This window comes from Gasterosteus aculeatus, chromosome 4 (genome assembly GCF_964276395.1).
Source record: "Gasterosteus aculeatus chromosome 4, fGasAcu3.hap1.1, whole genome shotgun sequence".
Lineage (NCBI taxonomy): Eukaryota > Metazoa > Chordata > Actinopteri > Perciformes > Gasterosteidae > Gasterosteus > Gasterosteus aculeatus.
The window spans coordinates 2263266-2289656 of NC_135691.1; the positions used below are offsets into that span (position 1 = coordinate 2263266).

The window sequence follows — 26391 nt, forward strand, 5'->3', positions numbered from 1 at the left end:
ATATCGCATCTGTTTGTGAAGTGAGCTACTGAATTACACATGAAAGGGGATAGTTCCTCTGGACCTGCTGCGTGTAATAAATACAAAATGCCCAGAGAACAAGCAGCAGTTTGAAACCTTTCCACACGACACACACTTCTGTCTCTTAATTCCTACTTTCATTTCAGGGGCTTGAACGGATCCCCCCCCTGGGGGGGGGTCAAAGGACCGATTTGAGAATGTGAAGCCACTTATTTTCTCCATCTCAACCTGAAGAAGCGATGACGCCTCATTCTGTCTGGATCTAAAGGGGCAGGTTAACGGGTCTCAAGGGTCAAATAGGACATTTAAAAGAGGAAACAATGCCAGCCGGAGGAAATGACACAATTAGAGACGATGAAACCATTTGGACTTAATTTATTTCGATCTGTTGTGCCTCTAACGTTTTAGAACCATTTCAGGACCCATCAAAACTAAATGAAGGGATGCCTTTTTCCTCTATTCACTCTCGTTTCAGAGATTGTGGACCTTTAGTGACATTGTGTGTAAGTGTATGAGCTGCACATCATAGCATGATTCAAACTCAAGCACAGGTTCCGGATGTTCTGAAGTGCTTAATAAATGCTTCCCCAACAAGCGTAAAACCTCTGTAAGCAGAAATTAAGACAGTGAGTTAAGCAACAAGCTATTTGGGAGGCCAACAACTAACACACACCTCCCAACTCTTAGCGCTGTACGTACCGCGGGGAGAAGGGAGTAGCGGATGCAGAAGCCCGGCTCGGACGGGAAGTACTCGTCGGAGACGAAGCGGATCCTGATCTGACTGCCTTTAGACGAGTGACTAGCTGGTGGCGACTGCGAGCCGCACCAGCGACCCAGGACGCCGCTCTCGGTCGGGTCCTCTATCTCCACAAAGTCGTACCTGGTGGAGTGAATGAGACAGAAGCTGTTAGTTTTAGTCTCGGAGACATCAGCAGCTCTGGGCCCACGCTGAGATGGTGATTGATTATTCATGACAGAAGCGAACTTTGACCCCTTTGCGTGCGTGTCAGTGGACTTGATTGTATTTGTTTTGCTTGTTGGCCATGTTCGAATGGGAGATTGTTAATATCAATAAAGCTGCCAGGGGAAATAAAGGTTTAACCTTGTTGGCAAAAAAAAAAAGGTTAAGCTACCCCGGAGGTGAGGAATGAGATTTGTTTTTTATTTACTGCCTGAATTTAAAATAAAAAGAAGAGCAGAATATTGCCTGTGTATTCTGTGCACATCTCAGGCCGGTTGTCAGTTCAGCAGCTGTTCTACTACTGAGCTGTTGGGGCTGCTGATGCTACGTTATTACAGGCGGGTCACACCGATGCGACGTGTTGTCAGTGAAACATAGTTCTGATTAAACCTCGAGCTCATTATACTGCGCTGTGTTGCTGGTCGGAGACCACAGGCCACTTTGACCTGTTTATAAAAAGTCATTTATAAATCATCAAATTTAAAACGATTGCTGGCTGTGCTAGATCAACTATTTAATCCAGCCCTCGGTTTATATATCATCGATACCTGTGTGTAAGCGGCCTTGTTTCACTGACTCTTCTCAGTCTGGGATTAATCACTTTGCCATCTGCGTCACCAGACACGCTCACCTCTCATCCAGCGCTGCCAATTCGGATATTTGGATTCCGAGGACATTGTTTACATTTTGCACAGGCTTGACATATTCAGTCCAAGCTGGTTTCAACAAGACAACATAGAGGGACATGAGCGAAACTAAAAATGGATTTTCTGTGATTTTAAATAAACTGAAGGGAGGGGGGGTCGATAAATTCACTAACTCTGCTGCCCTTTATTTGGAAAGTTCTGCAGAAAGTTTGTCATCTGCACAAACAAACATATTGGTTCAGGTAAAACTAAAAGAGTGCTTTCGCAAAACTATTTATCCAGTTTAAATGGAAAAGTGTTACTGCGTGAACCTTCAAACATCCATTTATTTACGTGCAAACCAGGCTGGCGTCAAGTGTTTTTCGGAAGGGGATCAAATAGTTTAGCTTCTCGATGGAGGTCATTGGAGAGAGGAAAAATCTGCTGTCAGACAGCTCCGTGGCCCTGACAGATGGCTCATCAATAATGCAGCGTGCCCTGATCATTACACATCACCATGTGTTCAGAACCACCATGTCGAACAGCGGTTTCCCAGATTCACAAACGCGCTGGCATGCATAGCAAAATGTACGTACAGTCACCGGGGGAAAGGTTCAGGAGGCATCTTATGAACACCACCCAGCAGATAGGACTGACTTCCTGCACAACACAGGGAAACTATGTGAAATATTCACAGTGTTTGTCCTTGTAAATTGTTAATAGATAAAACATCCATGACGCAGAATGGCGAACACTTAGTCCTCTCCTTTCAGAGAAAGGCAGAGAGGAGAAATGCCTCTCTGAGAACAGTCCCGTCTGTGAGCCGTCGAGCACGACTCTGCTGCCATGCCAACCGGCAGCGAGACCAATCCCCCTCCGACGTGCCCCCTCGCCAGTGGATTTGGTAAGAATGCTTTTCATCACGCCACAGACAAACAGAATAGCAGATGAGCATCTCGGGCCACGCAGCTCCCCTCTCATCCGGGGCGAAGGCTTCGGGCTCCGCTACCGAAGCCGAGCGCATCTCCTGCCGCTGTTTGTTTCATCCCCCCCCGCCACGGAAGTGAGTCACTGGACAGGAGATTACTGGGCCGGTTTATTTGCATCACATTGCGTGGCGATAGAAGGGCGAGAGCAGTGTATCGAAAACACTGCCTCAACGCGGGAGCGAAGTTCAAAGGGGGCATTTTGTGAATACACTTTTAAACACGCGAGAGAGATAAACTAGATATGAAGACTTGCCCCGGAGGCTTGTTCATGTGAGTTTATTTATCTGGGACAGATAGTATGCGTGTTTGAGGGCGAAGCAGGCTGAGAGATAACACATACACTGGATGTGTGTCTGCTCCTGCTTGTGATTGCACGCTTGCATTCATCTGTCCGCCAACCCTGCCGGGAGTGTGTTTTGGGATCCGAATCAAAACCTTTCGGGGCCTCCGTCAGCCTTGGGAAGGAGTGAAAAATGTGAAAGTGGGAGCGGCAGACGTGGCGATGACTCGCATGACCCTGGAGGAGGATGCAGTCATTGTCTCTCGCCCCTCTCCCCCCGAGGACGCTGACTAGCGCGCTCTTGTTCGGGCAGGATGACACAAAGGTTGTCAATCCGCACCCTGCCCCGCGCTCGAACTTTCAACAGACACACTATCCTCATTCGTCAACATGCACGGTAGTGAGCGAGGGGCTCAGCTTTTTTGTCGGGGGGGAGCGGGGGGGTCACAGGAAGTATGTTGTCAAACAGCGGCATGAATTGAATGGCAGCAGCTTGGAGCATTGAATTCAAATCCATCTTTTTAGACTCCGGACCAACATCTTGATCAATGAAAGTGGATGCGTACTGATTCAAATCCTCTTTTAATTTCCTGATATGGATGGATTTCTGCACATGCCATTCACCCTGTCACCCATTAGGGGGCTCTCCAGGAATGAGGGCGAGGTAACCCTCCCCCAGTGATCGGGCTCCTCCATGCTAACCAGTCGGTTGTGATATATTGACAGCAGGAAACTGCACATAATTCACTGAGGGTAAATCGATCGTTGGGGTCGGGAATCCCTGTTTGAATTGATAGGTGAACCCAGTAGTTGAAAGAGGGCCCCTCAATAAAGCATTACATGCAGATGTGTCTATGTGTTGCAATTCAGACAGTGTGACGCTAAAAGTATTGACTCAGCGGGTAAAATATGACGGTCTGAACCGTGTTCCCCATTGACACAAATCACTCTGCTGCTTGGTTTTTAAATCGAAGAGCTTTCATGAGATGCTACAGAAAACCCAAAGGCAATTTCCCAAATGGATCCACGCTTTGAACCTTTAAATATGATCAACAATGCAGGGAGGACGCATCTTAACCTCGGCAGGTATCTGGCAATCCAACCAGTGACGAGTAGGGTTAGGGTCAACACAAACCCTGACCCTAAGCTGGCCAGGCAGAGGAAGCTTTTAAAGAAAACCGGCGCATTGTACATGTATCACGTATCTGTAGGTAACTAGATTTTAAGACAGGAACTTGAGGATCACTGTTGCTATTAATCAATATGTTACCATGGCGATAGTGAGACATATTCTTACTTGCATGTGCCATCTTCTGGGTCCTCCAGACCAAACCGCTCATCGAAGGTGAGCTGGATCCTCATATTGTTGGTCGCCACTAGTCTCCAGACCAACGCAGTATTCCTGGGGTAAGTTAGTGGGAAGCCTGGGCTCTGGAGCATTCCCTCTCCGGACACTGTAATGATCTTCTCCTGATGGGAATCTTGCACTCCTAAAACAAAAATCAGATTGTGTTTTGTTCTTTGCATTCACTGCAGTGGTTTCATTGATTGTGATTAGAAGCGCATTGTTCTGTTGAGCAGGGCTTGGTTTGGCATTCATCTTCTGATTTGCTCAATACACATGCCAAGCACCTTGCTGAGAGATATGATTAAATGTGAAATGTTGAGCAGGTTTCCAATACGAAAGGTGGGGCGAAAATACAGCTGGTTGACGCTCCCATAATCCTCTGTTCATCCTCTGACAGTCTGACTCATCTGGCTGCTGCATAAACATGGTTTTCTTTTTCATAACAGCAAATTATTAAACAATTGATTTGATACAATTTGATAAGGCTTTCACAGAAAGTACTCATTTAAGAGACATGAAATATATTTGTCATTATATATGTTTCTGTTTGCATTCTAATCATAGACGTTCTTGAGGAGGTCTCAGGGAGACCTCATTGAGAGCAGTCTGGATTTGTAGCTGCGGAATACAATATTCATAGCTGATATGATCACCTGTAACTAAGGATGGTAGTGTTTTTTGGGGTGTGCCTGCAGGATTAAATTACTGCATCCAAGCTGGTGTCTGAGCCCCCCCCCCCCCCTCCCCGGGGTCCCATCGGGATTCATCACCTGAAGCAGAGAAACTGCCAGGACGCTTCCACATGAGCCCCCAAACAACTACAATTACAACAATTCACCATGTTCTTTGCTTGTGCGTTCAGTGTTTCAGACAATCATCCAGTTGGAAGGTGGAAGCACTGTGGGTGGAGTTGGGGATGCTGTGTTTCTGTTTCAGAGATTACGCCGATAAAATAAAATTCATTTTTTTTTATAGCTCAAAATCGAAAATTACAAATTTGCCTCTTTACAGTCTGTACACATGCGACATCCTCTGTTCACATCGGCACAGGAAAAACTCCCCAAAAAATGAAAAACCCAGCAACCCATCCCCAGGATTGTATAAGCAGTATTCATTTTTGTATCAATCTTTTGTTTTTGATGATCAATCAGTGTAATATAATGGCACTATTTTACCCACGTTGTATGTGATATAAGAGGGGGCGTGTACCGTCGGCGTTCTTTACTTGTCATAGATCCAGTGTTATGCTAATGTTGAACTAAGATTATAAACTATGCCAAAGACACCACGACTTGAGACTTATTGTAGACATAACACTACAATCAGTATGCAAAAAGCGATCCAATGCGTCTCGCTGTTGAAGGAACCTCTGAGGCTTTAATACACGAGCTGCTGGAAGTCTTTTAGTTTATTAAATGCATGAGTAAACATTTCCCCAGCACTACTTGTTAGACCAGATTATATTGGGGAGAAGTTTTGAGTTTAATTAATATTTATTTTTTTCACATATTTGATTTAAGTCGAGGCTGATTCATTCAAAGGTTTTCTTTCTCAAACCAAAGGCAGGTTAAGTGTGTTCCATGTCCTCGCCCTGTATAATGTCAAATAACCACAACACTCGGTTCCAAGGACAACAAATTGGTCTCTACGGAGACAAATTTCTGTTTAAAGTCAGAAACAACTCAACACAGCGGCAGATTTAACACTCACACTTCTTTTGAAAATAATGTATTCTTGAATTCAGAATGAGAACAGCGTTAAATCGCACGCAGCATTGTCCTTAAAAGTCCCATTCCCAAAATATCCCATTAGTGTGTGACATAACATAACATCTATCTATGCCAGAATGTATGGACTGCCTTTTCTTTTTGTACCCTGTTCTTATCGTTGATAGAGAGGCGTCCAACCGCTGGCCTACGGAGTAAAAAGCATCATTTTAATCACGATGGCATGTGCACTTACTCTGCTGGCATCCCTCTCGTTCTGTCTGTCACACAGTCTAAATAGATAAAATGACATCGACACTAAACAAAACAATCTCCTCACATTACAGGAATCCCTCTGATGTTTTCATTTTGTTTTGGTGGCGAGCCAGGTGAGAACAGATTGAACGGCAGTTTGCCAGATGCAAAGAGGAGCGATGCCCGGACACGAGCTGCAAATGAACAGGCTGCTTTCCTCAAACTTTTTAGCAAAGATTCTGCACTCCTTGAGGGTATAAAACAGACACGAAGCACTGGATTAAAAAATGTCCTAAAAAGCTATACTTATTTGTTCCGGACTACACCCTCTTAACAGGCTTAATAACAACATGATGATTTTAATCAAAATTAATCTACCTAATTTGTTTGCCCATGCAGTCAATATTTATGATTTCCTACTGTACTGAAATAAATGGAAGATTGTTCATTGGGGGTGAATCGTGAATGGAATGTGGAATAGAAATCTGAGGTTGCAATTGCAGGGAAAGGGGGTAGAGGAATGTCTGGACATGAAAGAAAAAGGTCCTGATAAGAAGGTCTTCCAGAGATCAAGTCACGCTTAATCCAAAAAGTCTGCAAACATCCCGCTTAATCCTCAACGCACTCGTCACAAGTAATTGCAGTAGGTTTGGGGGGGGTGGGGGACGTGTTTGCATTCCTCTCTGGTTAAGGTCTTTGTGCATGATGCCCAAGAATGAACTATCCATGTGATTCTTCACTGTGGATCTTTTGTTCACTTCCATCAAAGCGGAACCTCCATAAGAGTGTCCTCCTTCAGAGCTCATCGACTGCAAGCCGAGGCCACAAACCGGCCTCTTTCCCGTCTCTTCTCCTTCAGCTTTTCTTTATCTGTGTCATAAACAATGGTCTTTTCATGCCTCTCTCTTTTTCAAACTTCCTATTGGCATCCTCCCTCTCCCATTTACCACCCGCGCACTGTAAAATGCAAAGACACGCCACACCAGTGGGAAACCTGGGTGTAACTTAGACGCGAATGTGACCTCACTTTCGGGGTTAACCAATGTCATCTAATGATCAGAGCAGCGGCCCCCGAGAGTGAATTACCTCAAACATGACTTTTCCTTGACCTACTTTTTCCCTCCGTGAGGAAAGTGAAGCCGACTATTAAGGGAGGAAGTGACTCTGAATAAATAGGAGCCTTTACAGTGCAGCCATTGTGCTTTGTTAACACGTTAGTGGGTGAACCATTCATGCAGTCAAACATTAACCTTCCCCCTGCCAAAACAACGCTGCCATGCACACATGAGGAGACCCACGTGCACACAGTTAAGTAAGTGCACAAATGATTAGTATTTAATAAACAACAATTATGAACACTTCTACTACTGGTTATGATAAGACGAACTTTATAGAAGGAACAAACACTTGTTAATTTACATAAAAGACTTCACATTCTGTGCATCAATAAATAAATGAGAAGCATTCATTCTGGCTTCCGTCAGGCTCAGTAAGCTCAGCTTCCCTGCAGGATAAAATTACAGCGTCCCACAAGCTTCAGAGTTTATCTGCTGGTCATAACACTTGATATAGTAGACATAACTATGCCTTTCTTCTGGAAAACTAAGAACATTTTAGCCAAAGAAAGCAATAAATATCTCAGCCCCCCCTTGAATATGAGGTCATATAAGACGCTTTGAAGGGTGAACAGGTATTATTTAGTAATTCAACTGGTACTGATTCAAAACACATGAAAGCGTGTTAAAATTGAAATGCAACAGACTTTACTGCCGTAGGGTTTGTATTTGCCCAGTAAATTAGCTAAATGGGTTTTTTCACACATTGAGAGGTAGAAATTGGTCCAGTTCACCATTGTGTTCTCCCATCAGCCCCGTGCATCAGGGATAACCATCCACGACAGCTATTTCCTGTCTGGTAACGACAGCCAAGCCACTGTGACACTAAATCCACATTGTTTTTCATTTCAGCCGTGGGACCTGCTGATCAAAAATAATGTGAGTCCATAAGTATCGTAGTTGAAGCAAGTCCGCTCAGGTGATGAAAGTGTACCATTAATAATAATAATTCCATTTCATTGTTGCATGCCTTTCAGGCCCGATGCTTCACTCCACTCCATCTGTTACTTGTTATGCCGGCGTAGTGGTAACTACAGGTGCAGTAGATTCCTCACCCTGCTTAGGATATTTATTGCCTTCGGGTTTACACTCGGACAGGAAATAAAGTGGCTGAAACACGCCATGGGAATCTTTCATAGCATTAAGAAATAATTTGGCTGCGTGGGACCCTTCATCTGCAGGCACATGCTGCTGTGCGTTGTGCTGATGAGGAAGCATGTGTGACAGGTTTGACGCCCAAATTCCCTGCAGAGGTTGGAAATAATCTATTGATTATTGAATGCATGTCTGAGAGAATTAAGTACATTTCAATGCACATCCCGGTCATTGCGTTTTTTCCAAACGTTTGTCTACAGTTTTGACCAGAACGTAATAAAATGAGGTTGTATGAAAGTTAATAAGCTGATAATAACCTGTCCAATCCAAGTATTGGAGTTACTAACGAATCAGGAATAAGGAACATATTATTACCAAAATATGTCAGACATGCATTTGACTTGGCGGTTGTTACTTTACATCCTTTTTTGTAAGTCAATGTCTTTATGATATGCTTGCACTGTGTATATGGTGTATACAACCATAAACAGTAAAATGTTGAGCATGAATAAAATGATTGACACTAAAAAAACATTTTCCTTCCTGCGAATGAAATAATTGATAACGCATAGTTTTCTCATACAGCCGGCAGTCAGGATCTGACTTGCATCAGCCATTGAAAAATAAATATTCATGACTCAATCTAATCATTTACAATTGCTATGTGCTTTTTAATGGCTTAACATGACGAGGAGGAGGAGGAACAGCTGTGGGGATGAGATCCATGACAAGAACATTACATTACTGGGCGTGATGGAGGAAAAGAGCCAGAAGGCTTACTGGACCTGTGAAGATCCATTTAGACAAACAGTAGCGGCGCCGTTAGTCAGGCTGTTTCCTCGCCTTCTTACACCGACAGAAAGTGGATCAAAAAATGCAAACATTAATAACCTTGCATTTGTTGGCCAGGGTACAGCTGCTTGTCATGTCGACTGCATGTTTTAAACCTCTTAAATTTCCAGTCCTGTCATCAACAGGTGGACAAATATGAGCCTTTAAGTGATCAGGTCAAAGGTCACAAGAAATGCAATCAGTCCCAGCGGTGAAAGGACTGAGCCGCTTGCTTTTGCCTTATTGTAATGTAGTAATGATGAAATTCTCCTTCTCCCTGGCCCTCTGTCTTCAGGGAGGCCAGACCAGTGACCTCGGCAGGGGTCAGCGTGTTGGAGACCTTTCAGGGAGACTTTAGCAGGGAAGATCATTTCCAGCAGGGGTGCAGCCCTCAGAGGTTGCCTCTCTTTTTAACCACGAGGTCAACTTGGCCAACTGGGCAGCACGGACATCTGCTGGCACCTGCTGCAGGGGCCGAGCAAAACATCTGCAGATCGTATCAGATGGCCCCCCCTCGTACCACCAGTGTGTTTGTGTGGGTTTTCCTAAACTCCCAAAAAGACCAGTTACTGGTGATGAAAAGCTGAGTTTTGGGTTCTTGGTAATGGTTCCGGGTATTTTAAGGTTAGGGAATAGTCTGAATAAAAGAAATGTCCCCAAAGTGACAAAAGTAAATATCTGAGTGTGTGTGTGGCTTTGTTTTTTGTATTTTGTAAGACTTAGATTGAGGGTTAGGATAAACTTTAGGATTGAAATGCATCATAAACTATCGTAATAGGTGTGAACGTGAGACAAACACAGTAGTAAAACAAACAGCCGGAGTGGAATAACATAATAAGCCCTGGCGCCTTGGAGGGATTTAACTCCCCAAACTGCTCAGGAATATGCCCTAAATGCAAATTACAAATGATGATAGCATTTTGTTAAGTCACAGCTGCGGGCTGCAAATGGGAGTGAACGCAGAGAAGTGTGCAGGCACATGTGACGTTGTGTTAAAAGCAGAACCACCAGCGCGCAGCCAAAGTATTCCAACTCCTCAGGCGAGAGAAACTCGCCACCCCACAACAGCTTGTCCTCATGTTACAACGCTTTCCCGCCCCCCAAATGAGCTCCTGGAGCCTCCAATTAGTGCCGACACTTGCGTTTAGCATCAAGAGAAAGGAAAGAAGGGTTGAGTGTCGGCCTTTTCCCGAGTCTATTTGAGGTGACCCGCTGGTATTCTTGGTCTTGGCCCTGCTGGATTTAGACATATTATCATTACCGATACAAGAGTAAACCCATTCGACCTCATCGCCTCTCCTTTGTATTTACAAAATAAAGCACTACAAGCAAATGTGGTCTGCGGAAAATAGTTTACGCTTTTGTTAAACATCCCTGAATTGCCTTACTTACAAGGGAGCGCTTTAGGTAGCATTAGAAACATTTGACTGAAGGAGCATTCATAAAGAGAATGGTATGATAGTTTAGAACCAGGAAAATAAAGTGAAACATGTCTTGAGTTGACTCGAGACGGGCCCGACTCGATTTCCCCTTCTGGCCGGCGACCAAGCGTTGACAGATGAACCACATCTTTTTTAAACGTCTCTTCACAGCTGTGGACAGAAGCTCCGGGCTGCTTTGTAGTCACATCTGTGCGCTGGACAGGATGTTTGGAGAAAATTACAGATTGATCGTTGGCGGGACAGATTGGAGGACGGCTTCGCCGCACCAGACCCGGACGGCAGATCAAAGACGGAGCCGAGAGGATTGACAGCTGATCACAGTCTGCTTCGTACCTCCCCGGCTTCGGGACAGAAACAATCAAATCTGCAATGGATACGGGGAGAGGTCATTAAGGTTGTCAGTTAATGGTTTTCTAAAGTTATCTGGAGCAACACGTATCTGAGCTGCATCTCAATAAAACCTCGGTCAGGACTCGCACACTGAGTAAATACGATGGTCCACCCCTTAATCTATTTATTTAAGATTATAACCCCTGAAGAGCCCTTTAAGCAAGGCTTATGAAGCCTGCAAAGGTCTGAGGAGATTTTTAGCTGTAGCAAATTGAATGATTACTCCAAATAAGACGAGGAGTGAACATTTTAATTGTTGCTGGCTGCGGCTCTTAATTTCTTTAAGTGGGGTCTCTTATTGCTGCCACCCCACCAAGCCTTTAAAACCTTTTTGGCCCAACAGTCTGGAGAGGAGTAGCAGTGCAGGACTCGGCGTAATGAAAGTTTATTCCTTTCAACCTGTATTTACCAAGGGAGGATTTGCTGAGCACCACTGCTCTTTTTCTGCCACATCCCGCCCTCGGCTCACCCACACACACAAGCCTGTGTCTACCCGCCGAAGCCACCATTTCTTGCCCTCCTCAAATGCACTGTGACGGCGGTTGTTGAAAGAGGTGAGGAGTGTGTCTAATTCACCGCCTGCAAAATTCTCACGGGATTCAAGCCGGTCAAAAGCCCCCCTTCGCTAATGGTCCAGCCGCTGCCATGCACCCACCCGCTCCACCGCTTCCCGGCGTCACTGGCAAAAAAACAAACCCAAAGCATGCCCTGCAAACTCCAGGGAACCAGGTCGGTGCAGACGTCCCAGCATAAGAATTGGCCGTAGGGCGGGCTTTGCTAAGCCGCGCAGGTTTGCACCTGGGTCTTCAGAGTTGACATGCAGGCAATTTGAGGATTAAAAAAATGGGAAAATTTTCTGAAGGGAAACGTCTGCAGGCGGGGGCAGTGACTTAGCGTCTGCAAGTTAATTCCCATTAAATAGGGGAATACAATTATGGAATAAATGCAATGCTGCTCACAGAGCAGCTCACTGTGGAGCTGCTCATCCAAAGGCGTCCAAAGGTCTCTTCAAAACATCCACCTACTCAATTAAACACCTGTCGCTGTAATGGAAAAAAAAGGTAGGTGATTATGATTTATTCACACTTCATGAACTAAGTAGTATGCAATCAGTTGGTGTTATTCCAACTCATCAAACCGTTACTGTCTTACACACACTGGGAATTTAATCAGGTACCCTGAACTGCGAGCAGTCCCGTGTTTCACCTCTGATCCCTTTTACATCTTCCACCATCCCTTTTCATCATGATTATCATCTGCTGGACTGATGTGATGTCATCCGGCTAGGCGCGTCTCACTTGAGTGTGTCGGTTTGAGGAATGGTTTTGATAAATGACGAAGGCAACGGCAGCACTCGGGTCCCAGTCTGCTCCGGTCATTAAGCCGCTGACTGTCTCCTCAAGGCCTCACAAAGAAAGCCTTTTAATCATCGCTGTCAATTTGCCCGTAGAGATAACCCGGCTGTGCAACGCAACGCTTATCAGCAGAGAGCCAATGGGAAAACACAGCAAGCCACTAAACGCCCTGTTTTATCTTTGGAAACAATTAATATTCATGGCTGCACTCGAGGAACAATACAGTCGTGTAATGACTTCCCGATAAATGGTTACAGAATACACGCCTCTCTGTCCTGAAAGTGGACTTGTACATCTGGGTAAATACATTAAGCTGTTGCCCCGCAGACACCAGTAATCAGCACGGATATGAGCTTGTTTCTAATGAATCACAAATGTTTTTGTTTTTTTCAATAGCCACAGCTGTGAAATAATAGCAATAAGCCATATTTAGCAATGTAAGACAATTGAGTGACGTTTGTCATGTCAATTATATTTAGCATGTGGTACCATCCATTGTTTGATTCTCTAACTGATCACGTTTTTACAATGTAAGTGATGTTGTTGTGAATTCAATTTATTGTCTCATTGTTACACAATACTTGTGTGGACATTTTAAGCTATTCTTCAGCGCCCTCTTTGAAAGGTGCTGGCATGTAACACAATAACTGTTGTGTAACTTCTGAGCCGTTGACGGTTTCTGTTCTCGTCTGTATCTGTAAGCATAAAAAGCCTCTATGAGACTATTTGCGTAACAGAAACACTGGCAGCAAACCTGCAAACGTCTCAATAGTCTGACTGAGAACACCCTTCAGGACCAGCATCCGATGGTGCAAACCGCGCCGACAACCAACCAACTCGGTGACCCTCTTTGCATCCGGGCTGAGGCCTGTCAACAGGTGTGAAGGCCGACAAAGTGTTGCACAAACTTTGGTTGTCAAGGCGGAACATGAAAGATGTCTTCTGACAGATCTCCCTTGCCAATGGCATCTCCTTAGTTGGCAGGCTTCTAATGCTGTCGTCTGTAAAAGCACTAATTAGAGGCAGCAGAACAGATGTAAGATACGGAGGGGAAAAGAAAAAAGAGGGGGGGGGGGGGGGGGGGGGGCTCGACTCCTTCTCCCCTAACTGGTTGGTAACATGTCATACAGCTCCGACAGAGTCTGTCATTCTGCAAGCATTACTCATTGAGAAGGTGTCCGCTCAAGCTGTTATCACACAATCTGCCTGTGAAAGGGAAAATAGAGTGAAAAGGTCTTAGAAAGAGAGACAGTGAAATGTTTTAAATTCTACCCTCTTCAGAGGGCTTTAAGTGGCTATTTGTTTGAAGAACATGCATATCTCTGTACAGTATTCATTTAATCTGAGCAGATATTGCATGTCAGAGCATGTTTACGATGCACTTCTCACCGACCAACTGTAGAGCAAATGGTACTTGGGTCATTTCCCTTGATCATTATTATATTTTTTGTTTTACATCGGAGGGTTTGAACGCGGCGCTCGTGAAGGTTTGCCGTGTCCACTGACGTGTCACAGCACTGAATGTTTACCGTGTGATTGAGGTCCAACAAAGGCAGATAATTCTGCAAATGTACGAAGGCTGAAAATAAAATTAGAACATATGAATGCTTTTCCTCTCTTAATGCCCAATGAAGTTTTGAGTGGCAACCGTCCCAGTTTATGTCACGCTAATTATCACCAGGAGGAAAACATGGACTTACTCATTCCAGACCGATGACTGAATTCTCACAACATTCTTTATTTATTTTTATACACTTTTTGGGATTTGAAGAAAGCTCCAGCCGAAACACTGTTTCGAGTCAACAACAACACTGAATAGACCCAATAGTCAATCACTCGTCCAGCTAATTACATTAGAACAGCCCGTGCCAGCACGTGCACCTACCTAGAGCCGGGCCACGATTAAGAAAAGAAGTTACACCTGCGCTTTTCCCTGTTACGACAAGTCCAATTGATCTGCTATGAGAACAGCTGGCCAAACACCTCCAGCATTAAGATTCCTTGTTTCTGAGCAGGGTTTTCTGAGCATTACACCGAGATACTGCATGGCCAGTAGGTTCTGCACCTATTCTGATGTTGAGGACCAAACAACATGTATCACATTGCTTTGAGCTCTAAGCTTCCTCTGACGTCACCGTCTAGAGTCATTCCAGATCCTCTTTAAAGTTGCCCGTGTCAAACTACTTGCATGGATATGTTGTGGTCCTCCACCGCTGCTGAGCCACGCAACATCTGGAGACTGAGCTGTTGCCTCTCTCCATCTCTGGGCCCGGCGTAACCGCAATCAGAATCAGATTCCCTTTTAATCCCCGAGTGGGATGCGTTTACAAGCATTTAGCGCCGAGTGCGACAAACCAGCCACTCGCTGTCCGCGTTGGCACGCGGCGCAAGGGCTTGTTGAAAGAGGGTCACTGCTGTATTTAAGGGCTCAACTAGATGTCCCAGTAACAAGAGAACCAAATGTGAAGAATATCTGGGCATCTCCAAATGACTTACTGGAAGAGTCAACTTGCCTCAGCGTAAAGCTGCTGAATGAATCAAGTGAATTCTTCCAGTAAATCCGTCGGGCCTGCCAAGTTACTTTACACGATGCATCGTACCAGGCCGCCAGCAACAGAGTTACTAAATGCTCATATTTATAGCGCCTCCACAGTCTCCAACAGTTTCCTCAATGAACAGAAAAGGCAAAGAATGTCCTCTATCGCCCTCTGTATCACCGGACCTTGTTTTAGTGTTATGGTGAAGTTCCAGATCACCAGCAGTGGAAGCTATACCAAAATAATGACTTCAAGACCAAGCTTCTTCCCGGCGGTCTACTCTGTGTTATTGGGGAGCTGGCGCGAGTGAGAGGCAATTTCCCTCTTACTTTATTAAATGGAGATTGCTGCAGATTCTTGTTCAATGCGACACATAAACATGCAGACACAGTCAGCAAAATCCTTCCAGTCGGCCAAAAGACGTAATGGCTAAAGCCCGTTTCCATTCCATCTGGCCCATAGAAACGGGGAACCCGAGTGTAAGCATGTGAGGCAGAGCCCATCCCGTCTGCACCGAAAAACCTCTCGCGCTTCGGGAAAAGTCGTACATTCTGAAAATAGTACGCGTGATTGGGTTACCGCCTCTGTGCGCCACTGGCATAGTGTCGCATATCACGTCCTGCCATGTGCTAGGTGACAGAATCCAGGCAGCATGGGAAGGAGCAATGCAGATGATTACTGGGACAGGTGTGCCCCCCCCCCCCCCCCGTAAATGCATTGGAGCTGGGGTACTTCACATCTCCATTTAATAGCTTCTGTTACTTTTCTCACTCTCCTCCAATGGCACATAAAGACACACATGCCTTATGAGTTAGTGTATCAAGTATTTTACCTTTTACAGTTATTATGAACACATGAGCTCTCGCTAGCAAAGAAGACCAAATGTCCCAATAGTATCACGCAAAGGCCAGAAAATACACGTATTGATTTTCATTGGTTTACTCACAGAGGTGTTGGCCAATTTAATCGACCGCGATGCATCGTGTTCCCTGAGCTGCCGACGTGTTTGTAGCGTTTCTGTTCTCTTCAAACCAGATACTTGAACCCTTTCATCGGCTCCCGGAAAACGACCCCGCTTTCAGCTCCGTGACAAAGCATTTTCCAACTGATAAAAGAGCCTCTTGGAGTTTCTGGGAACATGGGAACTCTCAAGTAAAAAGTAAGTCACCATGAGTAAAGCCCATCAGTAAGTGATAGGACTAAATGGGGGGCTTCAGATATGTTTTGGCTTGCATTGTGTTGTTATTTAAGCACATTATCTCAGCTTGACTGAACACATTCCGGGGAGCATCATATGCACCATAATGCATTCTAGACACACAGCACACACTTCTTATTAGCTTAATAATGTTGTGAAGCTACAGTCAAATTGTCCCTTTCATTACTCCCGACTAGACGTGCGTATCATATCTGCACTGATGAGTGTGTGCTCTAAACTGTGTGAGGCTTCCCGAGCATCAGTAACTCTCTTTGCTGCTTTCTAAAATTAGCATCATTAATGACGGCGCTCGATAACCGTGAAATGTCTCCGCTGCATCGGATGAATCCAGTAGCTTGATTACAGACTTGAGGAGCCCTCTGTGTGATAATGAAGAGGAAGAGATAGAAGAGTTGAGTTTGTTCCATGTTCAAGGCTTTGCAAACTACAACCTCTGAGAGTTCTGCTATCAAGCGATCACATTGTCGACATGTTTCTGGATTCCGGGAGAAATGCCATATTTTTTTTTGTAAAATATGATTCTGCAGGGCTACAGACTGCTGTAAATGTATTTCACTTAAAAATAGGAACAGAATGGAGCACAAATAGTGGCTAACATGCACAGAATGAGGATTTACGTTGTGTTGTTGCAGTTCATATATCTCATGTGGAGCTTATCGGGGGCAAGTGTCTCATTCCACACTGCTTCATTTACATTGTTTCTAGCAGTCGGTTTTAAATCAACTTCTGTCACGCTTCATTCAGGAACTCTGAGTAAATGTAAAGTGCTACCAAGAAAGTCTTATTCCATTATGACAGACACAGCTGTGGGGTTCTTCAGCACTTGATCTGGGTCAAGCTCCTTTTCAGTCCGTTGCAAACTGAAGCCCGCGACTTGACGAGTGGAGCCATTATGGGAAGCTTTGAAATACCTCTCTGATAGGAGGTGATGACATCTGCCGAGATGTGCAGACGTGCCCTCCAGAGACAATAACCAAGGTCAGCTCATCTCAATGCAAAGATCTTTAGTCCAGGTAAAAACTGACGCTGCTTTTGTGATTTGTTTAATATGTCTCCGAGGAATGCATCAGTTGGCTTACGGTCACTCTGTACCGATATTTTTATGGAAATGGAATTTATTTTGAGTAATTTGACCCTTAAGTCCTTATGAGCTCCAAAAAAACTAGACAGCAGCTGTGAGGGCAGTAGAACAGTAGGACACTATGCTAATTAACCCAGGGAAACGAAAACAAGCAGCTAAGGAGACAACGTTAGCTCGCAGGGAACGACAGGTATCTGCTCTGACAGGTGAGTAATCTTGACTTTAGGCAGACGTGCTGCAGCCGGCACGCTCTTCTCCACGTTAGCATCGCGGCTGTTCACGGCGCTGTGTTTAGGAGTCCAGCTTTGCAAACCGGGGCGCCGAGAGGCGTGCACACTCGGCTCGCGGTGGCTCCTTTTCCTTGGGCTTTGTTCCGTGAAGTGTGCTTCATGTGCCGCTGCTTTGCTCTGTGCCAGCTGGTCAGACTGGAGCTACTTGAAGCATTGCACAGAAACGGCTGATAACATTCACAGAGTCCTTCCGCCAGGGAAGCTAAATTGCTTTTCGAGTCAAGTAATTTCATTGCGAAGATAAAGAAAGAAAGAAAAAAAACGAGCGCGATAGAAATGTTATCTGTGTTTATTTTGCTGGAGAGAGAATATAGGGATATCAAATCCGTGCAAACTGCCAAAAGAATGGTGGCTTTTAGAAGTAAAAAAAACATCCACTGTGTGTTCCTCATTGGAGGGCCATTGGAGGGCCATTGGAGGGCCATTGGTGGGCCATTGGCGGCGGCCGGACAATGAAACCAGCACACTACTGAACTGATAAGAGAAAAGAACTCAAGCACATCAAAGACCTCATTCATCCACCGCCATGTTTGCTGATCACGAATGTTTTTCCTCACCAACTCCCTGATTTGGTTTCAGACACACCTGGAAGCTCCGAGTTCACTCTCTGATACTGGCCACTGTGTTGCTTGGGCCTAAGTGCCTTGCCCAAAGGCAGCGAAACCAGCTAATAACCAGATAGAGTTTAACCAACATTATTACAAACACTTTTAAGTTCTGTGACCATGCACATAATGACCAACATATTTCATCTATTGTCCATTTATCCATGTTTTGGAATTATCTGTGTAACTGCACTTTTAAGAGAGGTTATATGTTTTTCTTGCACGATGGACAATGTAGCCCATTTGACCAGTGAGTCTATGCTTTTTTTTTTATTCAGTGTTCTCAATTAGTTCTCACTCATTAAATATATGGATGATCCACCTCTTTTTCCAAACATCTTATCTTGTTCAGATTTGTAATTGTAATCTTAGAGGTCCGTATCTTAGGCAAGTAAAAGACAACCAAAAAATATCAAAATTCCACCCCCAATTCAGCGGGTGGCCAAGAGTCATAACTGTGGGTTGCTAACTGAAAAAAACAAAACATAATGTAACAGATGGAAAGTTAATGAGCATGTGAGTCTGCACAAGTGGTGAAGTTGAATAATTTCAGACTTTTAAAAGGCAGCCAAATTTTTTTACAGCCACTTCACGTCTTCATCTCTCATAGATGCCTGATTGGAATGGTTGGTATATTTTGTTCACCATTAACAATGGGTAAAATGTTCAAGTGGTTGCTTAAAGTGACCCAGTCTCTGGCCCAGTTTCCAATCTGCTCTGCTGGATTATTGTGTTGGTTCTGCTACGCTTCCCCGAAATGGTCCAAAATACATTATTGCAGGTTGAAAACATCGCTCTTATCCAATTTTGGAACCGTTTCTTCTGTTTTTTTGACTCCAGCAGACCAACGACGGCCAAAGCATTGAGTGTGAGCAACAAAAATAAAACACTCCACTAACATTAACTCAGTCGAGCACAGACAGACTGAGTGTCTGCTGAGAACATTTCTTCTCCGGTGGAGCCTAAACCTGTGACCCGGCTCCCTAGAGACGTCCCCCGGCTGCCGGTGCTCTCGCCGCTTGAGATGACAAACAGCGGGCAGGCGGTGGCACGCTTTGCTTGCCAAATACAGCACTTCTCGTTCAAATAGTGCTGACAGGAAAAACATAGACACTGTTATCCAGGGTCGCCTCACTCTCCAGTGAGATGCTGAGGGGAAAAAGTCCTCCCGGCAGTAGACATAGACCGGTCTGTGTTCAGTGGTCGGGGGTTTTTGCAGCCGCTATCGTGGAAAAATGAAATAACTGACTTCTTTTTCAGTTAGGACGTTCATGACGGATAGGCCTGAACTGTTAAAATCCATTGTTGGAATAAAGAAATCATTGAGTTCATTAATAACTCATTTAAACAATGCTGGCAAACCTTCTTACAATAATGACAAAATCAATTTAGTTGTTTCTTCCTTTGGTTCCCGCTGAGCAGATTAAACATTTGACCCGTACTGTTTATCGGATGGTTTTAATTAAGACAGTGTTACATTTATTCAATCAGAGTACAGCCTCTTTTCACTGGAAACACACAAATTGACCTGTATTTAAAGAACGCATGGACCGGCTAGTTTTCTTTCACTGCTTTTAGGAGGCGTATCATAATTTCCAATTAAAAGTTTAAAATAGCAAAGAGGAAACCAGAATGCCAGCTAGCCACACTTGTGGCTGCAAGAATCTTGCACCATGATGTTTCTTCTATTCTGGACAGATTTGGTAACTGAGATGGAGTACGACGTTTACATTTTCTTAACACTTGCATTGTGGATGGATCATAACTTAATTGGGTGACCTTCAAGCAACTTTAGAGCTTAATGTCTAAATGAAGTGAAGTTGGATCTGCTTTATCTGGAGTAGTGGACAGTTTCCTCAATTTAGAAACATGACAGTCTCCTACGCAATTTAATTTAATAGGTTTGTGATATTGCTGACTCAATGTTTTATTCTTTCAACTTAAAAGAGGGACAACCAGGAGCTTCAGCTGACATCTTCAAGGAGACAAAATCCAGCATGTGACTGTTTTTGTAACAGCTACCGACTGGATCTTAAATATCCCAGAGCCCCAAACTGAATTCACCTGCAGTAGAGTAGCTTCAGCGCCCCTTCAGCGGGCCACCCGACAGAAAGCTAGCGCTCTGCGATCAGATAATTCTTCTCTCTGCATCTTAGGAATTGAAGTTGACTTTTGTGGAGAGGATGCAGTATTAAAAGCCTCAGAAGGGCTTCAACTGTCAATCAACCCACTTTGCCTTAACTGTAACAAATTGCTGTAAATTTACGGTGCATTTCTAACAGTATCTTACAGTATGTCATAATAACTGTAACATACAGTTACATTTCCATCCCTTGCTTGTAAATTAACGGCCAATGTCATGAATAAACAGTTAAAGCTGTCAATTTACAATAATAGCAGACTACCGTAATCCAACTGCATGTTACATATATTTTATTAAGTGGTGGAAATACACATACAAGTGCAGTGAATCACAATCCATCTACATCTGTTGTAGGTTAATGTATGGAAGCCCATGTCAGCCACTGAAAAACAGGTCCTGTAAGTCATCATAATGAGATAGTATCTCATGAGATACGATGATGACTTTGATCAAGTGAAGTGTTCATTGCCTAAAAGTCATTTGAGTGTTAATCGTGGCCGACTGCTCCTGAACGTGACGTCAGACGCGTAATCTCAGTTCATCCAGAACACCTGTGCAGTTCAACATGGGAGGAGTTTCTCATTGCCTCGTCTCTCCAAGTAACGTTGGTAAGTGTTATTTGTCTAGCATGATTAACATTCTCCTTCATTACATCTTGTTGTCTTCCTCAACTTTGTAATTTTAATATTTTACCAATGACAGTGTTTCTAAATATTTTATTTTGGTTTGTTTTACAGAGGCACTGGATTAAGGACGCCAGCCGTTTGCTGCGGTCAATTGAAAGTGTTCCATAGCGTATTGCTGCAGTTAGTTTACCTTCTTCCTAATGATTTAATGATTCATTTTTTTATTATTGTATAAATGCGGCATATTTTATGTTTTGTTCTCGGTTACAAATGCCTAACATTTTTGTCTCAAAGCATCTAATAAACTCCAACTACTATGACCGAAATGAGTTTGGTCGTCTTTCTTTAATTTGTGGGGAATTAAATGCAAAAGTATACGGTTATAAGTAAACGGTAACATTCTGGTATTTATAACACAAAAACAGTAATCGTATGGTAACAAACTGTAATCCAATATACGACAACATACCGTAATTTACGGTAGGGCACTGTAAATAAAACAGTAAATTACTAGCGTCGACTGTCAGTAAATTGCAGTTAATTTACAGTAAAATTGGTTCAAGTTTACGGTAACATATAGTAATCCATTTTACGGCAACATAGTGTAAAAACCATGTACGGTATTATACCGTAAAATAACGGTCAATTCCTGGCGTCCTTGCTGCCAGTAAAATACCGTTAATTTACAGTGAAATGTGATGAGTGTTTGTAAAAGAATAACGCCGACTGACGCCGAAAAAATAAAATAGTTATAATGACACAGTCACTTGTCAGCATTGATGAATCAACGTGTGATGAAGGCCACGCTTCACATCACACCTCAACGGCCACCGTGAGACTTTCCTAGCAAAGCCCCGACTTTAAACTGTTTGTCTGCGTCATTATCCGGTGAATGCACAATGCACCTCTGTATCCTTTCTACCCTGCATTTGTGTATACGTGAACGACTACACGCGTTTACACTGGGCCCCGTGACCCCTGTGACCCCAGTTCTCCCCTTAATCTCGTAATCTTCAGCAGAACAGCCGCCTCTGTGATCATTGGCAGGTCTGGCGCGTTGCATACCTTCCTCCAGTGGCCCGGGGAGGGGATCATATCTGCAGGTAATCCGCATCCCCCACCAATATTTGCTGCCGGATTTTTCTAATAAGTCCTAGACCAGTGCATTTGGGTGGGCAAGGGGGGGGGGGGGTTAAAAACACAGCCTTCTAGGGGGAAGTGAAGCCAGGCTGCATAAATAAGAGCGATGGTATAAAGAGAGCTCCCTGTGATGACCTACCTGTATGATTGGGAAGCTGAGATGCACCTTCAGTGTTATATAAGTGCCAACAAATCACAGCCTTACAGGAAAAGGCTTTGTGAGCACTTTAACAGGAACAAAGGTCGTGTCAGTGCAATGAAGCAAGCTTATATACTTTAGTTAATACGCCCGCAGACAAGGTGCAGCTACAGCTTTGTTGTGATATGCCTGAGTCTACATGCATGGATGGATGAACACCATTCATTGAACTTAGTCTAAAAAATGCTGCTCTGTTTAATACAGAACATAAATCATCTAAGAAATCCCAGCTACATCTCCTATAAAACACATTTCTGTGTAAACATGCTTTGACAAATGACTTTGGGAGTAAACACAATGCTGTCAAATGGCAGGTGTCATTTCTATACCAATGTCTTTTCCTAATAACTGTGCAACCTTTTAGCCATGTGGCAAACACATGAATATGATGTATGTGGTGTTATTGAAAGGTAATAACCCTCAGCGGCGGAGGAAGGAAGTGTTCACATTGTTTAGAACCACAACACACAAAACGTACGCTTGAAGTGGCCTCAGACTTTTGTCCGAATCATTAATGTGACAGATGGTTCCTTCGCTGATATCTTACGGGGTAATCAGCTAACGCTTGCCAAGTCGAGTACGGCCGGGGGGACATAACTCTCTCTGCAACTACTACTAAACATGCCAGACAGGTCTGCCCCCCCCCCCTCCCCCTCTCTCCCCCCCCTCCCCTCCCTCCCTTAGATCGATATCAAATTGTCTCACATAGCATCAGCAATCAAGCACGCCAGAACGGTGAGCGCTCAGTCAAAGGTCACGGGCGGCCTGGCCGGCTTCGCCCTCAGCCAACGTGTGATCGCTGTTTTCAAAGACTTCTTTGACAAGTTCAACCTCTCGCCCCCCCCCCCCCCCCCCCCCCTCCACCCCCAACCTCCCCCCCTCTCTCCCCTCGATGCTGTTTTCCTTTCTCTGCCGGCCTGATTAAACCCGGAGATCCCGGCGGGAGGCTCTGGTTTCCCAGCCCGACTGTTACTGTAGTGAAGTCAGCGCTGCGTGTCCTCACACAGTCAAACCCACCGGCTGTGGAAGGCCGAGTAATGAATGAAGTTTGAGAGGAACAACATCTGCAGCGGGCAGACGCCTTCTTCTACTTTCTACTGGAACATGTCCTGTTGTCATGTTGCTGTTTAAATCCATATATCAGTCCATTAAAAATGATTTACGGAGCTTTTGTGGTAGTTTATAAATGCTGCACTAACTTTAACTAACATTTATAAGAAGAAGATTAGAAGAATCATCATCATGCTTTGCGTTTATAGCTGTAGCTCTGTCCTCAAAACAAAAGACTATTATGATGGATTGAGCTTTTTTTTAAAAGTCCTCTGGTGGAAATCCTGGTTTATAACAAAAAGTAAGTGTCTGAGAGAAGGAAAGCTAATTGAGAGTTGCTAAGACACTCGACTAGGTGAGCATGTTGTGGGTGAGAAACAATCAAGAAGATTCCATGATGAGAAGCCGATGGACATGAGTCAGAGCAACATTGGAAAAACTATCGCTTTTTTGATTTAAAAGATGGCCTCATAGCTCCCAACGACACACTGTAATAACAACCAGAACGCAATTGGTGAATTACGAATGATGGCAGGACATCAGATATCGGTGGTAATTCTTCACTAAATACACCTCAACTTCAGTCGTAGAGTTCTTGCATCTGATGGTGCAGCTGTGTGCAGCTCTGATGGGACGCGCCACTGCTGCATGAATGGAACCTTTTTTTTGTGATCAGAGGAAAACTTCCGCCGGTGGACAAGGAATCTCAGGGGGTTTCCCCCCTTAAACATACACGGGTACACTTTAAAGGGTAAAAGGTAATCCTGCACTTCCTATGGCTGGATAATGCAGTTTAAAGTGAATGAAACGCTCCCATTCATTGCAGTTTGAACTGAAGCAAGATGTGCGTTTAAAAAATAATGGTTCCAAGCACTTTGCTGCGCGTGTGAGAGAGTTCATGTTCTAGATGTTTACAAGAGAAACTATGACGACTCACCGTTTTGCTCTTTTACACTTGGGGGCTGAAACTTGCTGACGTGACTTGATTCAGCTTCCGTGCCATATTGTTGGAGAAGCGATGCAAGGAGGAATATGAATGGAAGGATCATTTGGATGATGGTGGTTGGCGATCACAAAGCGCTGTTGACAGGATGGTTTGTATCACCACGCACGTGCGTCGTTTACGGGACACCAGTGCTGTTTCGGACACATTTGGAGAGGGTAAAGGCAGAGTAGAATCCACATAATCTTTATCAGTCCTTCTGGGAAAAAAAGTGAAAGTTATATCTCCCTAAATCAAGACAAATCCGCATCCAAAGCCCGCAGAAGTCGCCACTAACGCGCGGTGCGCACCTGTTGGTACTGTGAAGAGTCGGTCACACTAATCCTGGGTTTAGTTTGTCATTCGTCCATATGTGGGCATATCATCTACAGCACGAGATCATTTTGAAAAGGCGAAGATGCATTTTGGCTAAAGCGCGCGTCCGCGGTGCGTTCCTGACTCCGTCTGGATAAATCCGGGTCGATCTTTACGCATTACAGCAAAACAGCTCGAGCAGAGACGGCGAGAGAGTTCAGCAACCTGATACTGTCTGCACCCCGAAAGCACCCGCAACGCCGAGACGGCCTCTGTTGTCCTGCGCGGGTCTTGAGCAATAACTTGGAGGAGATAAAGTGTCGCTGCTCGGCCGCGGTCCGGTATGCGCACACTGCCAACAGTCGGCACAACAGGTGCTGTACATAAAGTGCAACTTCCCAGCAGAGGAAACTCCCCGGCGGGTTAACTATTGCGCTGCTGCTGCTGCGTGGTCCAATGGGCGGTTTCACCCTCTTCCAGTGACAGATTGTCCAATGTAGGTCCACGTGGACAAAGAGGCACATCCAGATAAATGAGCAGCTGCGCTCAGTCTGTAATGGAAAAGGAAGTTGATACAAAGGAATCATTAATATACGTCTTTACAGATTGTTGAGTCCTTTCTTCAAAAGTAAGAGAAACCCTCAAAAACCAGATTGAAGTGGACATTTATGGAGCTTAATACAAAAAAAGACTAACACCGTTTGGAATTATTGGATCAATTCTGCGCTTTTGAGTGAATTTCCTCCCAAGGTTGAGAAGATTTAGTTTTATTCCAGGTAGAATAGTTGAATCTCAATCCAAAATATTATACCATGTCATCATAATATATAAGCAAAAAGAAGCCTTTTTGAGGAAGGACAAATATGCACTTGCATCTATTAATATTGGGCTACATCAGTGCTACATATTTTACCCACATGGTCCCTCAAATTGATTACATGGACATAGTTAAACAATGATGTGTGCAGTGCAGAACCTCACCAGGAAGCGTAGCCTGTCAAAAGGAAACTCTTAAGTAGTCGTGAGCTTGTTTGAATTGAATAATTGTTTAAAGCCATGATTTATTGTCCACATATAAAGGGATGAAAGATAGATGCGTTCCAACCCTCCAGACTCTTCAAAACGCAAGGAAATGTTTAAGAGCTTCTCAATTTGTCACATCAAAGCAGAGACGCTGTTTCCTTTCGCTGATGTACCTCATCAACAGCGTTTCATGTGGTTCCTCCAGTACTATTGTATGGCAAAATCCGCTGAGCCCCCCCCCCCCCCCCCCCCCCCCATGGTAAGTCTGGTGCAGACACAACAATCAAAGGGGAGCTGGAGACATATTGAATCCATTGAGCCAGACACATGATGCAATGCTGCAGCAATTCCCCCCCCCCAGTCTCACATAGCTGAGAAACTACCGCCTCAAAGAGAGCTGAAGAGCGGCCATCTCCCCACCATCAAGGTTTGAAGGTCCTGTGGTTTTAATCAGTCTATATCTGGGGAAAGAAAAGCGCCGGGCACGGACAGGGACATTTCATACGTGCGTTGCCCCGTGCAGAGGGGCACGCGGAGGTCTTCTTGTGCCTGCTGCAAGGGCCAAGGCCCTTTGTGTAAAGGAGAGTATCACATTCCAGCCCTGCAAGGGCCTGCAGCAGATGTCAGCACTTCACAATGTGGAATCCCTCTCTCTCCCTCTCTTTCGCACACACATAACACACTCCTTCACCCCCTGAGGTTTTGTCTGTAAAAGCTGGGTATTTTGTCTCGTTGTCCACGTTTGATTGCTGCTTCCACGGTGGTCT

The 26391-nt window shown here is 44.5% G+C and overlaps 1 protein-coding gene across 5 annotated transcripts in view; it reads right to left on the reverse strand.

Annotated features, from left to right (window-relative positions):
- pdgfc (platelet derived growth factor c) overlaps positions 1-25013 on the reverse strand; it is a 32927-nt gene extending 7914 nt beyond the window's left edge. For 2 of the 5 annotated variants that reach the window (XM_078102035.1, XM_078102032.1), the window contains exons 1-4: positions 24598-24980; positions 24242-24441; positions 4175-4367; positions 721-901 (exon numbers count right to left, since the gene is read on the reverse strand). In XM_078102035.1, coding sequence (XP_077958161.1) covers positions 721-901; positions 4175-4367; positions 24242-24353 — 486 coding nt within the window. In that variant the 5' untranslated portion in view covers positions 24354-24441; positions 24598-24980. Of the gene's footprint in view, positions 1-720; positions 902-4174; positions 4368-24241 lie in introns of all 5 variants that reach the window. The other 3 variants (XM_078102034.1, XM_040175043.2, XM_078102033.1) reach the window with 2 other exon arrangements.
- Positions 25014-26391: the final 1378 nt, after the last annotated feature.